At 42.0% G+C, this 13,419-nt stretch overlaps 1 protein-coding gene across 5 annotated transcripts; it reads right to left on the bottom strand.

Moving 5' to 3' along the window:
- Positions 1 to 1,830: 1,830 nt before the first annotated feature.
- fbrs (fibrosin) lies at positions 1,831 to 12,999 on the bottom strand. Of its 5 annotated transcripts, none has more exons than XM_053640709.1 (19): positions 12,660 to 12,999; positions 10,902 to 11,480; positions 10,453 to 10,635; positions 10,104 to 10,136; positions 9,936 to 9,965; positions 9,789 to 9,837; positions 8,880 to 9,207; positions 8,422 to 8,648; positions 8,031 to 8,311; positions 7,861 to 7,905; positions 7,007 to 7,102; positions 6,647 to 6,730; positions 6,498 to 6,536; positions 6,315 to 6,386; positions 6,006 to 6,168; positions 5,600 to 5,680; positions 5,259 to 5,342; positions 4,953 to 5,166; positions 1,831 to 4,822 (listed from the first exon to the last, which is right to left on the bottom strand). In XM_053640709.1, exons 2-19 carry the CDS (start codon positions 11,196 to 11,198, stop codon positions 3,271 to 3,273), a joined length of 3,858 nt encoding a protein of 1,285 aa, XP_053496684.1. In that variant the 5' UTR covers positions 11,199 to 11,480; positions 12,660 to 12,999; the 3' UTR covers positions 1,831 to 3,270. The 5 variants fall into 5 exon arrangements, with proteins under 5 accessions (XP_053496684.1, XP_053496685.1, XP_053496687.1 ...); XM_053640710.1 differs by having other exon boundaries at positions 6,647 to 6,715; XM_053640711.1 differs by having other exon boundaries at positions 1,832 to 4,822; positions 10,453 to 10,617.
- Between the last annotated feature and the right edge of the window lie 420 nt (positions 13,000 to 13,419).

Raw genomic sequence — 13,419 nt, 5'->3', positions numbered from 1 at the left:
GCTTAGCTAGCTAGCGTTAGCCAATGGACAACTCGATGACGTCACTACGCGGGGTCATGCGTGTTGATCAAAAGATGACTGTCAACATTTATAATCCTGCAATATGCTACAAATTAAATTCCTCGTCCCTATGATTATCTTCAAATAACTTAAAGACAAAGGGTTTATGAGCATTGTGACAAACATACTTTGAGGGTTTAATATAAAAGGGCTGCAAGTTAAAATGGAAATAATAATCTAACAAATAAGAAACTGTTCAAACAGACTGTATTTCGGATCCCATTTGTTTTGAACTATGTTACACACAGCATCATGTGTAGCCAGGGAACGTTCATGTAGCTATATAAATGTTTTTCAGTTTAACTGAACTCAAACTGCAAGCTGACCAATGTGACTGACAAAAAGGTTTTAGGCAAAAGTTTGATGGTATTACCTTTAGGTTATAAAACACGCTTAAAGTGCTTGCTGTCCGGCCACAAAAGCCAACCTGACACGCAGCCATTTGAATTAAGTGTATTTTTCAAGGTTGTGTTCGTCAAATGAATGCACAAAAGTGAACTTAACCCGCGTTATCAAAGTCCCCTACTGCCTCCAAATACCCCCCTCCCTCCCTCCCACCCGCCGCCGCTTACATTTCCCCCCTCCTTCCACCGTCGCCGCCATCTTAAGTTCCCACCTACCTGAAATTTCCGAGCACTTTTCTTTTACTAAATTCTCGTTGAAGGAGTCGCCATCCGCGTCAAATCGCACTCAATCCGTGATTGGAGTTTTCCAAACTACCTCTCGGTACCCAACGAGGTACTGGCAGGTTCGTTTGAGCAAGTTAAAGACCGGTCCGAGAGAGACTGGGTTTGGATCGCTGAATCTAGCGGTTGCGGGGAGGAGACTTTCGACGCAGCGAAATGGAGGAACGAGCGACTGCTGACAAAGTGCGGACCGGATCAACATCTCGCGAGATTTGTGTTACCGCGCTACTTCCGCCTCGCGTTTCTGACCGCTAACTAGCTACAGTTTTCGGTAAGGTGTTGCTTCATTTAGTTGTAACATTATCAGACATTTTCAAACCTGTTGCTACATGCCCAAGCTTCACGTAGTTCTATAAACTGCCGAGACTTGCTGCGTGAGATGTTAGCGTTGGCTAGTTATAATACTAAATGCGGTAGTAAGGTAACTACGTTCCATTTCGTCGTTACTACTTGCCTGTGAACGACAACTGTAAGGAAACGTACATAGCATTAATACAGAGAGGGACTATGTACCTGAAGTAGTAACTCACTGAATTATCAAAAATAGTGACAATATTTCGAATTTAATCTCGGACTAATTTGAAGATCATATGCACTATCGCTCACTAGTTTAATCCTAGACTAGTGGTCACAAACCCTTCCGGACTTTGTCTCAACAAAACCCCCCGAGCCCAACCAACCAAGTCTTCGGGGAATTATTAACCGTTTCAGGTTCAGGTTGTGGTGTTAAGGGCCTCAGGAGCACGACTGATGACCAGTACCCCGGAGCAAATGATTTTTTTTACACCACTCTTGAGCGCACCAGCCTTACACAGTTTAGCTTTCCTTACCGCTGACACACTGCTCAGCCAACTGCCAATGCCTCCATGGATGGGCTCAGGAGGGTAGGGAGGAAATCAAACTAGATCAAGCAGAGGTCCACAGGACTGCCCCTGTCCAAGAATCATAGTTTTTTTTAAAAAAAACAAACACTTCAAAGGGTATTAATCCCATGCTAAACAATAATAATAATAATTCAAACAAGGGATTTGGAGGAAATCCTGGTGGACAACTGAGTCAAAAGAGTTGCAGGAAGTAGCAACAATTTCTATATTTAGATTAAATTGGAAATCAGTATGATTTGTAATCTCACATAGGGCACTACATACAATGAAGCAATACATAACACACATGTAAATAAACAACAATTTTGTTTAATAATTATTCTTACTTGCTTTCTTTTTGAGGGGAACATATTTAAAGGTATAAAACTGTTTAGCTTAAATAATTAACCAGTAATGTCTTGTTCTCCATTCCCTTCAATCCTGCTGTTGGTTTGCACATACAAAACCAGCATCCTTTTACTGAGTTGATGGTCCATACTTGTATGAAATGCATCTTTTACGGAAAACGTTTGCCCACATAGGGATGTTTAGACCTCATCACAATCATCTTTCCACTCAAATATATTCATCAATCAACAGCTAAGAGGACAGGTTTTGTCAGAAGTACAAACCCAGTTCACAGGCATTTGCTATCACCTAATTTCTTGAAGCAGTTTTACTATGCCATTTTTTTTTTTTAACTGTCTTGCTTTAACAAGGGAGTGCCACTGCTGAGACCTGAAACAATGACATTATAACAAACAGTGAATATGTTTATTATATAAGGTAATTAATGTTAACAATAATAATAATTACAAAAGGAATATCACTATTCTACTGTATTCTGTTCCAGCTCGATAGAGTCAGAGTGTAGGAAAATGGGAAAGTATGTTTTCCATTTAAATTTTAAAATATCAAACAAGATGTACAGTTAATAATATTTTTTTTTAAAGATTAAAATAAAATAATTCTGCAGACGTTCATTGTAACGTTCATAGAAGTTGTGCCTCTGATCACGGTCTTGCTGTAGATGCATTGAGAGCAGAAAGCGGACAACGTGTTTCTTTAAAGTTCATTTTCCAACAGTGCGGATTCTTCAATCTAGTTATAGACAGAGCACACACTAGACAAACAGAAAAGCACTAATTAAGCGGTCTTGGATGCCATTTCCCACTTCTTCATATGCAGATCTCAATCTCTATAGCTGGCTTTTTTTTCTTCTTCTTTTAACACAGCCATGAGTTCATAAATGGGAAATACATGTCACGCAATGCAGTACAATGCAAACTTTATCTCTGAATACACCTCTGGTGCCATCAGCCTGGAGACAACCCTGCAGGGTTTGTATGTATATATTTCATATTAAAGAACATAGCCTTCAGTCTCTGAACATCCACAGGCCTCTTTAAGAAAATCCTAAATATAAATGAAAAGCACTGGAAAGAGGGGAGGGGGAAAGAGTACCTTAAATTGCACCAATATAACCACAGTGGATAAATATACTGAGCAGCCCTCTGAAGTGTCTCTGCCCTCCACTCAGGTAATTTGAACACTCGTATGATCACTGTAGCTTTAGCAGGCTTGGGGTGTCCTGCTTAAACCTCTACTTCTAGGTTTGCAGTTCAAGACCAGTAAATCCCTAGCTTCAGCCTTGCCTAGTACTATCTGGACTCTCCATCCTTATGTGAGCTGAACAGGGCCAAATCTCCAGCCCCACCAAGTCTGGAGCTGCGAGGTGGAGTGGAGGTCCTCGTCGCAGATGGAATAAGTGGAGGGGGTGCCCCAACTGACATGGGCGCAACTAGACTGGGTGCCTTGGTGAGAATTCCATTAGGGACATGAGAATGTGCATGCATTGGGCCCAAGCGGGAATAGAGGCTTGGGTGATGTGAAGGTGTGGAGGCTCCTGGAGGATGGAGCTGAGTGTGAGACAACAAGCCTGCATGCAGCTGCTCTAGGTGGACTGCATGAGATGGGCTGGGCAGGTGTGGTGTAGAAAGGTGTGGATGCAACCCAAAATAACGCACCCTTTCAAAGTCCTCACGCAGTATCTGTGCGCGCTGTTCCTCATCCAGCAACCCACCTCCATGGCCACCAACCTGATGAGGGCGATCAAAAGGATGAGACATCAACCCAAACTCTGGTCGGGTCGCAGAGGACGAAGCTGAAGTGGAGGTAGGTGGATGATGGGGGCCCACTGCCACTGCTGCCACTACAGCAGCTGCTCTCTCTGCCTCAAAGTATCGGGCTTGCTGATGCTGCTGAAATAAACGGGACAAGTGCGGATCAGTGCGCAGTGCAAGATGGGGATCTGGTCGTTGGGCTAAGATCTCTCTACGTTGCTGTTGCTGCTGCTGAGCAGCAATTTCCCTCCAGGGATCCCAGGGGAAGCTGTGAGGAGCCTGTGAGTGGCCTTGAGGTGGTGTATGTGGATGTGCTGCAAATCGATCTGCTGGAGCTCCTACAACTAGTCCAGCTGATCCACCAGCTCCACCAAGATAAGCCTCAATCGCTAACCGGGAACGATCCAGAAGTGGAAGATGATGGTGGGTAGGAGGAGGAAGAGGCACTCCAGATGTGTGAGTCAACGAAAGGGTTGAAGAAGGAGTTGAAGGATGGTGTGTGTGGCGACTGTTAGGCCGCTCAAAGCTATGAGGGGGTACGGCTGGATGCGGCACCGAGATGGGCACTGGCTCAGGCTCCTCCTTTCTCTCCTCCTTGACTTTCACCGGGGGATGAAGCAGCCCAGGAGGGAGATTAGTAGGAGGCTTAGAAACTGGAGTCGTCGTCCGGTCAGGCTTCTTGACTGGAAGTGAACTGACTGAGGAGGAGGAAGAGGCTGGACCACTGCTCTCTCTTTGGGATGGATGGGAGGTTTCTGAGCTGAGACCATGTGCCTGTCTACCAAATATTTCCAGAGGAGAGGAAGCAGGTGGGGCATTTGGAGGAGGGGTTGCAAGAACAGAAGACGTGGATGAACGAGGTCTGTCTGGTGCTGAGGAGGTTGATGCTGGTACCCTGGAGGATGAATGCTGTCTTTTGTCTGACTCTCGATCTCGTTCCCTTTCCCGCTCTCTGTTTTGTCCATCAGATTGAGCAGCAACTATGCTTAGGGGCCCCAACCCATTCATGTGAGAGCTGGGAGTGCTGCTGCGGTGCTTGAGTGCACCAGGGGACATTCGCACAGGTTGACGACCATAAAGTAGACTGTCCCTAAGAGGTGATATGAAACACAGTAAGCATTTAAACAATTATATACATAAATCTGTCTAAGATTAAATTGGTATAGTTACTTAGTCTCATAGACAAAAGGTATTTATGAATATAGGGAGGTCTGGCATACCTATCTTTTTCATCTTTTATTTGAGTCAATTCTCTTCCTCCCATGTCTTTCCCTCTGTCTCTGTCATCCCTTTTTTCTAGTCCTTTGGCCCAAGCAGGCCCTGAGGAGAAAGGAGGGGCAACATGTAGGCGATTCCATGGATCGTGTGGGTTCCCCAATCCTCCTACTGCACTTGCAGAGGATTCTGCCTTATGGCCAAAAACTGAACTAGCACCTAAACCGAAAAGAACACACAGAAAATGGGAATACATGGAAACATGTTGAAACAAGATATGTTTCCTTAAGCATGTCAATATTTTGACCTACCTAGTGAAGGGCTACCCAGTCCCCCAAAGGCACCAGCACCCAGTGCTCCCAACGGTGGAAAGGGGGGTGATCGGCCATATGGATCTGTAATGCACAACAGCCCACATCAGGATTGATTATGCCGGTCTCAGTCACGTACTTATTGCTAACAGAGAACTACACAAAAATGGCCAAATTTAGCTGCTTGCTTTGGAGAGTACATTTATTTTATGCCCAGTTTTATGTTTGCTGCCACTCGACAACTTGAAGAGCTTGATTACCTTTCCTGTATTATAATATTTTAGAAAACTAGGCTAGGGTACAGTTAAGCTCAAAGTCAGCTCACTCATCCAATCTCTTACCCAGATGTGTTGCTGGGGTGAGGAAAGAGGAGTGGGGCGTTGATGGAGGGATGAAGGAAGTGGAGGAAGGATTGACTCCACCTGAGAAGGCACAGGGGTCAACTCAAATAAAAATATTTATTTAACACCCTTTAATGGAATACCACTGAGTGTTTATTTCATTCAATGTTTAATACTCTGATGTTAGATCCTCTCCAAGCCATCTGATAAAACAGCAACTAAGTTGCATGTGTATGTGAGACAGCATAGTTTTATGTATTGTGTAAAGCCAAGTCAACTGTCTGTATCTTAGTTATTACAAGTTGTAATAATAGCCTCAAATGAAGAATAGGATATATCCTCTTGTGTGAGTGTGGATAAGGAGTCTCTGTTGGGAAACAGAGGTGTTCAAAAGAAATACACATACTAGCAGCTGCAAAGAGACTGCCAGGTCTAGTGAGATCATGGGTTGGAGGTAGAGGACCTCCAAGTGCTCCAAGACTGCCTATTCCTCCAATACCGCCAGGGCCAGGGAGACGGGGTAGCGAATCATTACGTAATTCCAGCTTTTGAGGATCTGCATGCATCAACTGGAAGAGTTCAAAGCATGAGGCATCAATATAAAGTAACTGGCTAGCAACAATTCAGAACAGTAATATCAGAATACCAATATGCTTTTGAGACATATTCTACTAAGGAGACAAACAAAGAGAACGGGCAAAATAAATGAACAAACCTTAACTTTCTCCTGATGCCTCAAAATCATCCAGGCCACACGCACATGCATAGCACACCATTTTCCAGGCTTCTGCAGTGTTGTAAGAAAGTATGAATGCTATTTATCAAAAATAAACTACATAATTTATTTATTTTTATTTTTTTTAAACGACAGTTTGATGGACAGAGAAGTCATACTTACATTACTGACTTTCAATGATGGTGCAAACGGGTCCGTTATCTGTGGAAATAAAATGAGAATTATCTCATCCGATATTAAATGTGTCAATTTACTACAAATCAGACAGACAGACAGACAGACAGCATGGTAACACATTAGAAATACAATACCCTAGGGTCTTTAGGTTGGAGGTGGGGAGGCACAACTCCCAAGCGAGCAGGCATATCTGGAGCAGTTCCCTGGAGGGCAACAAGCTATCACAAGACACCGTTGTAAACCGTTACAAGTACCAATACTTCTAACTGCATGCATTAACTTTAATGTTTCATAAACTACATATAATAGAAGAATATAGTTTTTTAATCAGGTTATTGTGTAAAATTCATTTTAAACCATAGTACATCAATATAATTAAGTTTACATAAATTTTTTTTGGTTGACTGTGATATTTAAAAGATAAATAAATAAATTAAGCTTATTTAAAGCTAATTAAAGCTATTGTTAAAATAAGGCAGTGGTCAATTCCTTACCTTGGGTTGAAAGGCTCCTTGCAAGGAACTAAATGGTCCAGTGGGGGGAAGTACAGGCTGGATTCCAGGCACAGGTGGTGGGTACTGAGGAAAATACTTGTAGCAAAATAATACAATTTCAGAGAAATGCCACTCCATATTCAGACAGGAGAAAATATGAGTCCACCGTCTTAGTGATGGGAAGTTCGGATCATTTTACTGACTCGGATCTTTGAATCTCATTCAGCAAAATGAACAAATCCTTTTTTCGGGTCATTTCGTTCATTTCATCAGAATATAATTAAAACGTTACATGTTAAATTCTCCAACACATCTAGTACTTAATAAACTATAAAATTATAGGCTAATGCAACCAAGGCCGAATTATGAGAAACAGAAATTATTAATTAATAGCTTAGCTGGGTCTTCAGGCTATGCAGTCTGCTAGTTCATCTCACCTCCAAATCAGAGTCGTTCTTTCTTTTGTCATGTCTGTTCCCAAGAAACAGAAATGATTAGTTAATCTCTCGAGTCTTTGGGTTCGAGTCGTTCGTTCATCCCGTTTCCGGTACTGCATGCTGCATTAATTATGGGCCGGTCACCGGAAGAATGAACGACTCAAGACGTGAACTAATTTCTGTTTCCTGTACAGAACCTATGGGGATGTCGCAGTGCATGCACGGTCAAAAATGAACGAATCACACTCTGAGACAACTCGTTGTTCCCGAGTCATATTAAAGATTTGTTCAAAATGAACGAATCTTTCATGAACGACACATCACTACAACGTCTTTGTTAACTATTCAGATATCATATGTTGCAGCTTTTGTTAACTGATAATGGTATCATGTTCACTCCAAAAGCAGAAAACTTACTGGGTGTCGAAAGAGACTGTCTATCTTGCCTGTGAATTTCTCAAACTAGAAAAGAAATAAAATCTTTTGTTAATGATATATTAATCTTACTCACAACAAGAGTGCAAAAAAAAAAAAGTATCAACAAGAACTATTCTGAAATGAGTCACTGGCACTTGTGGCCTCCTCACCATTGGAGGAGCTGTAGCAGGTGGGTGCAGAAAGTGTTGGTGAGTATGGGTGTGCTGGTGCTGATGGTTGTGCTGATGGAATTGGTAGGCCATTGGTGGGATAGAGGTCTGAGCCTGCCCTGTCCTACTGGAGCTCCCAGAGCTGGAGGAGGAAACGGAGGCGCTGCCTGATGCTGAGCTAGCACTCACTCCAGCACCGCTCCCAGAGGCTCTGCCTTCCCGCTCTGCGCCTTGAGAAGCCAAGAAGTGCGAATTCAGCTCCTGCCGGAGCAGCTCCGGATCTATATGAATCAGAGAACAAACAATTTAATTATCTACACAAGAGAAAAAACTTCGTAACTGTACGATTTAGTCTTTGTAGTTGTGTGCACAAAAGTGGAGTGAAATGTACCTGCTGAAGAGCGAGGGGACACTTGCAGAAGAGGAGGAGGTGGAGGGAGACCAGGCGGAGGGGTGAAGAGAGCACCAGGGCTTGGGCGTGATGAAGGCCGCAGCACACCAGATGGCCCAGATGGGCCTCGGCCTGCAGACACACTAGTGGGCACACTAGAGGGAGTGGGCGGTCGAATTGATGAGGAAGAGGTGGATGAAGATGGAGGCTTAACTGAGGTACTGTTCCTGAATTTTTTTTTTTTTTTTTTTTTTTAAATAAAATAAAATACACAGCATACCAAAGTTAGGGGAGAATGATTGATTCAGTGACATTTCAAGTACTTCTGTAAGGAAATACTCTAGCACACTGGCAAATACAGTTTGTCTTACTACTCAAGTAGTTAATTCTGTCCCTGGTTTTAATCATTTTATTTTTGTTACAGTAAACATTGAAGCTTGGCACTGAACTTCACTGACCTGTTGTTGGTACCCATGCCATAGACACCTTGTGAGCGGCCAGGGAAGGAGAAGAATGATTTAGATTTATGTTGTGAGGGGCTGCAATCATGGCGGTGGTGTGGTGCAGCATTTCCATTTTGCTCGGCCAGTGAGGTGGAGACAGAGGCAGGAGAACGGGGCAACAGAAGTGAGGATGAGGTAGAGGTGGCTTCAGGGTATGGCAGCTCCAGACTCCTCTCCTGACTACGCTCCAGGCCAGAGACTCGGGGAGTCACTGACAGACGAGGTGGCCCACTGTTTGAAGGCAACAGAGCGCAGCCATTGCTCACAGTAGAGGCCATAGTTACTGGGTTGGAGGACAGTGCAGGAAAGATACAAAATGTTTTATCATAAGCTCATCTCTACCAAGAAATAGATACAATCTCATGGCAGTAATAAAATTTTGAAGACAAAGTTTCTATGCATGTTAGGGCACCTATATTGTCCAAAAATAACAGTTTTGTAAACAAAACGATCACACAGCAATGCTATTATATAACAAAAACAATATTACACACCACAGGCCTTCCTAAAAAGTGCTGGATTCCAGGTTTATTGTAGTGATTGCTAATTATAATGGTTAAAAATCATTAGATTTCTGGAAGATTTCAGAAAGCGATATGTAACTAAAAAGATGGATTGCTGGTAAACTAAAAGGGTGATTTATTTATTTTTTTGCTGGAGGAACACATCCACTTCCAAGGCTAGACTATTTATGTAGTGTCATGCAATTTTGCATTTGTTTGTATATACATTAGAAATGACATAAGTTGACTGGCATTCACATGCAATTTTTGATGATAAATTCACACAGTATACAAGTGGTTTTAGCATCTAATGTAATACAATGAACTAGAGTTCAAAATAGAAAGATATAAAGATATATACCTTCTCTAGTGCTAACGGTGAATGTAGGCTCCATATCATTGTCAGAAGCCTGAGGCAAAACAACAAACAAAAAAAACAAATGTTAAGTGATATTCATTCAAATTTAGTTAATGCCCCCAAATTATCAGTACAAAAGAAATGACTCACCTTATCCCCCGACTCGCTCTCTGCATCACACTGAGAACAAAGTGACAAAGACAATAATGGCATGCTCGGTTTAAGTATGATCATGTGTAAAACATATCTATACACACACAATGTGTATTCTTAAAGTACAAAAATATTTACAAAGCCTATAAAAAGAGACATTCTTACAATGTATCCTGTCTCCATGAGGTTTCCTGACACCTATGACACAATTCACAAATGTTGGTTGCAGATGAAATGTTTTTTTTTAAGAAGCAGCAGCAAAACGCAATTAAAAAAAAAAACATTGGCATTCAAGGAGTCAGATTTTTTTTTGGTATTCAACATCACATAAACAAAATATATATTATCTGATGAATCATAGTTAATCATAGTTTGGCAGTGATGGCCAAGAGAAAAGCAAACAATAAACAAGACCAACTTACATGCTGAACCTGAACATCAACTGAAGTACTAATATCTGACAAGTCTAATTAGTTATAATATCAGTTTATTATGACGAAACTCTGTCCCTCACCTTGGCCTCTCTCTTTTTCTTCTCATTTTTACGCTTCTCCCAGCTACTGGTGGTGTAAGTAGCCGGAGCTCCTTCCTCTGGCTCTGTGAGCGGCCCTCCGTTCTCATCCAGGCCTCGCTTCCTTTTGCTCCCTCTCTCCATAAACATACCAGCTCGCTCTGGCGGCTTCAGAGAACAATCCATCTTTTATAATGCACATGCAGAAAATAAACAAGATATAACATTACTAAAATTACCCCCCCCACCCCGTGAATTATGTAAAATAATTAACTACAAAAATCTCTGTTGCGCAAATTGCCCAAAAACCACAGCTTACAGAAAAGCAAATAAATCACCCAAAGATTTACAAACAGTATAAGCAGACTAAACGGATCAAATTACTACATCCCACTTTCTTACAATGTGTACCAAATAACTGCAATTTGGAAACTGACTATAATCACACATACCTCCAAAGCCTCCAGACTTATAAAGCTGGCTATGGCAAATCCATCGATGATGTCTTCCTCACAAGACACAGATTCCCGCTTCCTCCGACGTGGAGGCCGGTGTCTGGCACCAGGAAAAACAGGCCGACATTCTCCGTTACTAGCACCAAGGAGGGAGTCTCTACAACGTTCTTGCTCTGAGCCTGAGGAAGGTGACGAGGCCCCAAGGTCCGCTCTCCTCCTGCGTCGCTCTCTATCACGCTGAGAACGGGAGCGACGGCTTTGTCTCAACCCTCCGCTTCGACTCGGCCCGTCCATGTCAAAGCAAACCCTACACAGTCCGTACAAAAGGCACTAAAACCTTGGTCCACAGAGGGACCTTACTTTTACTGAGGGAAACCAACACCTCCTGGACCAACGTAGGTGGAGTTAATATGTCTGCTTACAGCTTTGTGGCCATTGAAGAATGCATGCCATCAGCACACCTCTGTCTGATGAGGGCTGATTGAGAATGTGTTTTCCATAAAAACAGGCTGTTGTATACTTCAAGCTATTTCCTTCCACATTACTGTCTTTGTGTCAAGACATTGTGAGTTTCATCTAGAGGAAAATACAAGAGTTTATTAGTAACCTACACACACATTTACAGAGCAATAACACAATATATGGCTACATGGAAAACTACATTTTAGAAAACATTCAGGCTGCTTTTGGAGAAAGAAAACGATAGCCAAGACACAAATGAACAGCTATATAAACAAAGCCAAAAGACGAACTTTTATATGGCTATATCTAAGCATTTCAATATTCATGGTTTCTAACAGTATTAGGCAGTAGCTACAAAGTCTTGAGAAATATGGTACGAGATAATTAAATCAGCAAGATCATTAAATATTTGTTATTTAGCTGGCTATCTTAAAATTGACAGCTAAGCTTCAGGATAGACGAGACAAACATCACATTTAGTGCAGTTGTGGTTTCACAAGCAGAAAAGGGGCACACGAAAGTTAATTCTTAAATCAAAACGGAACAAAAGCGTTAGTGAACAACAACGACTGAATAAACAAGCACCCTTAATAAACTCGCTAGCTATCCAACCGGTGACGATAGCTAGTTAGTTAGTTAGCTAGCCTGTTAAATGGCCTAGCAAGCTTGCTACCTACAAAAATGACGGTAAGGTAATTAACATATTGCTAGCTTACTACATTTTCCTATTGAGAATTTCCTGTGGAAACATCGCCTTTAAAATCTAATACCGTTTTACAACGCTGTGTCCAATCTGAACAAAAATCACAACAGTGTCTAAACGGTTGTGCATCTTTCAGACAAAATGACTGAAACAGCTGGATAGGAGGTCAATACAGTTTAGCTATTTGCTAACTACGCTATCCCATTACGCTAGCTTAAGTTGTTTGCTAATCAGCTAAAATTACACCACACACTTGCCTAAGCATCGATGACAGGCATACGATGACCAGGTTAGCTAAAACAGCACATAATTCAACTAACTCAACCAAATCCTCAACATCGAAGCACAGTGAAGCTGTCTGATTTGTTAAAAATCCAAACCATACTAAACTAACCTTAGCTATGCTAACTACGCTAGCGTTCCTTTGACGAGCAAGAGAGAAAGGTGAATTCGTCTGAGCCACTGGTTGAAAATCGCTTCTCTTTTCGTGACTGTTTACCATGTATGCGTGTATTAAACGTAAACAAAACCTCGCTCGTTCTGCTTACATTATTATTAGCGTGACATAATGCAATTCAAATACCACCCACCACTCAAAAGGTGCCGATGCGAATGATCGTTCTCTTCGAGCTTCTGCTCGGTTGGTCCGGTCTCCATTAGACGACAGTGGTGTAGGCCCCGAAGCCTCGGGCTCGATTTACACGGACATGCAGCTTCAGCGTCAGCGCCCGTAACGCAGGCCAGCCTCCTCCTTCCGCGGCCCACTGTCTAATCTACTCAGTCCGGGAAAGTTCAATTATCTTCCTGTTTGCGCAGTTGAAATAAATATTATCTCTCGAGTGTGGTCTTTAAAGGAATTCATAAAACGCTGCAATACATCCCGATCGTCAAAATCAGATAAATATATACATGTTTTTTCATGGTAGCTGAAAAGCTGGTAATAACGTGAATCCTGGGTGGATAACGCTACAGTGAAACTGCATTGTGTGCTTCAATCGATTTTTTTTCCTCTATGATTCACGGACAGCCGTGTATAACTAATAGCAAAGCAGCACTGCCGCCTATTGGTACGAAAGAGAAGATGGTGTAACACAAAAGTCACTGCTGCTACATATATTATTATATTATTATGAATATATATTTTGTCTGTTCCTATAAACATTCTTTATAACATAAGCATATAAACATTCATCGTGTCATTGGACTGTCTGCTTTGTATGAAAGTAGAAATGAATATTCACACGTTATCACCAGGTTTTACTTTTGTTATATTTGCGGGTTTTGTGTGCAAACATGCAACTAAATTGTATTAATTTGTTTCGTTATGTGAGTGTACAACATTGCTAAAAC

This window comes from Ictalurus furcatus, chromosome 13 (assembly GCF_023375685.1).
Source record: "Ictalurus furcatus strain D&B chromosome 13, Billie_1.0, whole genome shotgun sequence".
NCBI classification, from domain to species: Eukaryota; Metazoa; Chordata; class Actinopteri; order Siluriformes; family Ictaluridae; genus Ictalurus; species Ictalurus furcatus.
Note: the sequence above shows the minus strand (reverse complement) of the source record. Positions and strands in the feature narration are given on the sequence as shown.

Excerpts from the sequence above, each read along its gene's own strand:
- fbrs (XM_053640709.1), bottom strand. The coding sequence starts at position 11,198 with ATGGACGGGCCGAGTCGAAGCGGAGGGTTGAGACAAAGCCGTCGCTCC. Across the intron at positions 10,137-10,452 it reads AGAAAAAGAGAGAGGCCAAG|GTGTCAGGAAACCTCATGGA; the intron begins GTGAGGGACAGA and ends ATTGTGTCATAG. Across the intron at positions 8,312-8,421 it reads GTCCCCTCGCTCTTCAGCAG|ATCCGGAGCTGCTCCGGCAG; the intron begins GTACATTTCACT and ends TGATTCATATAG.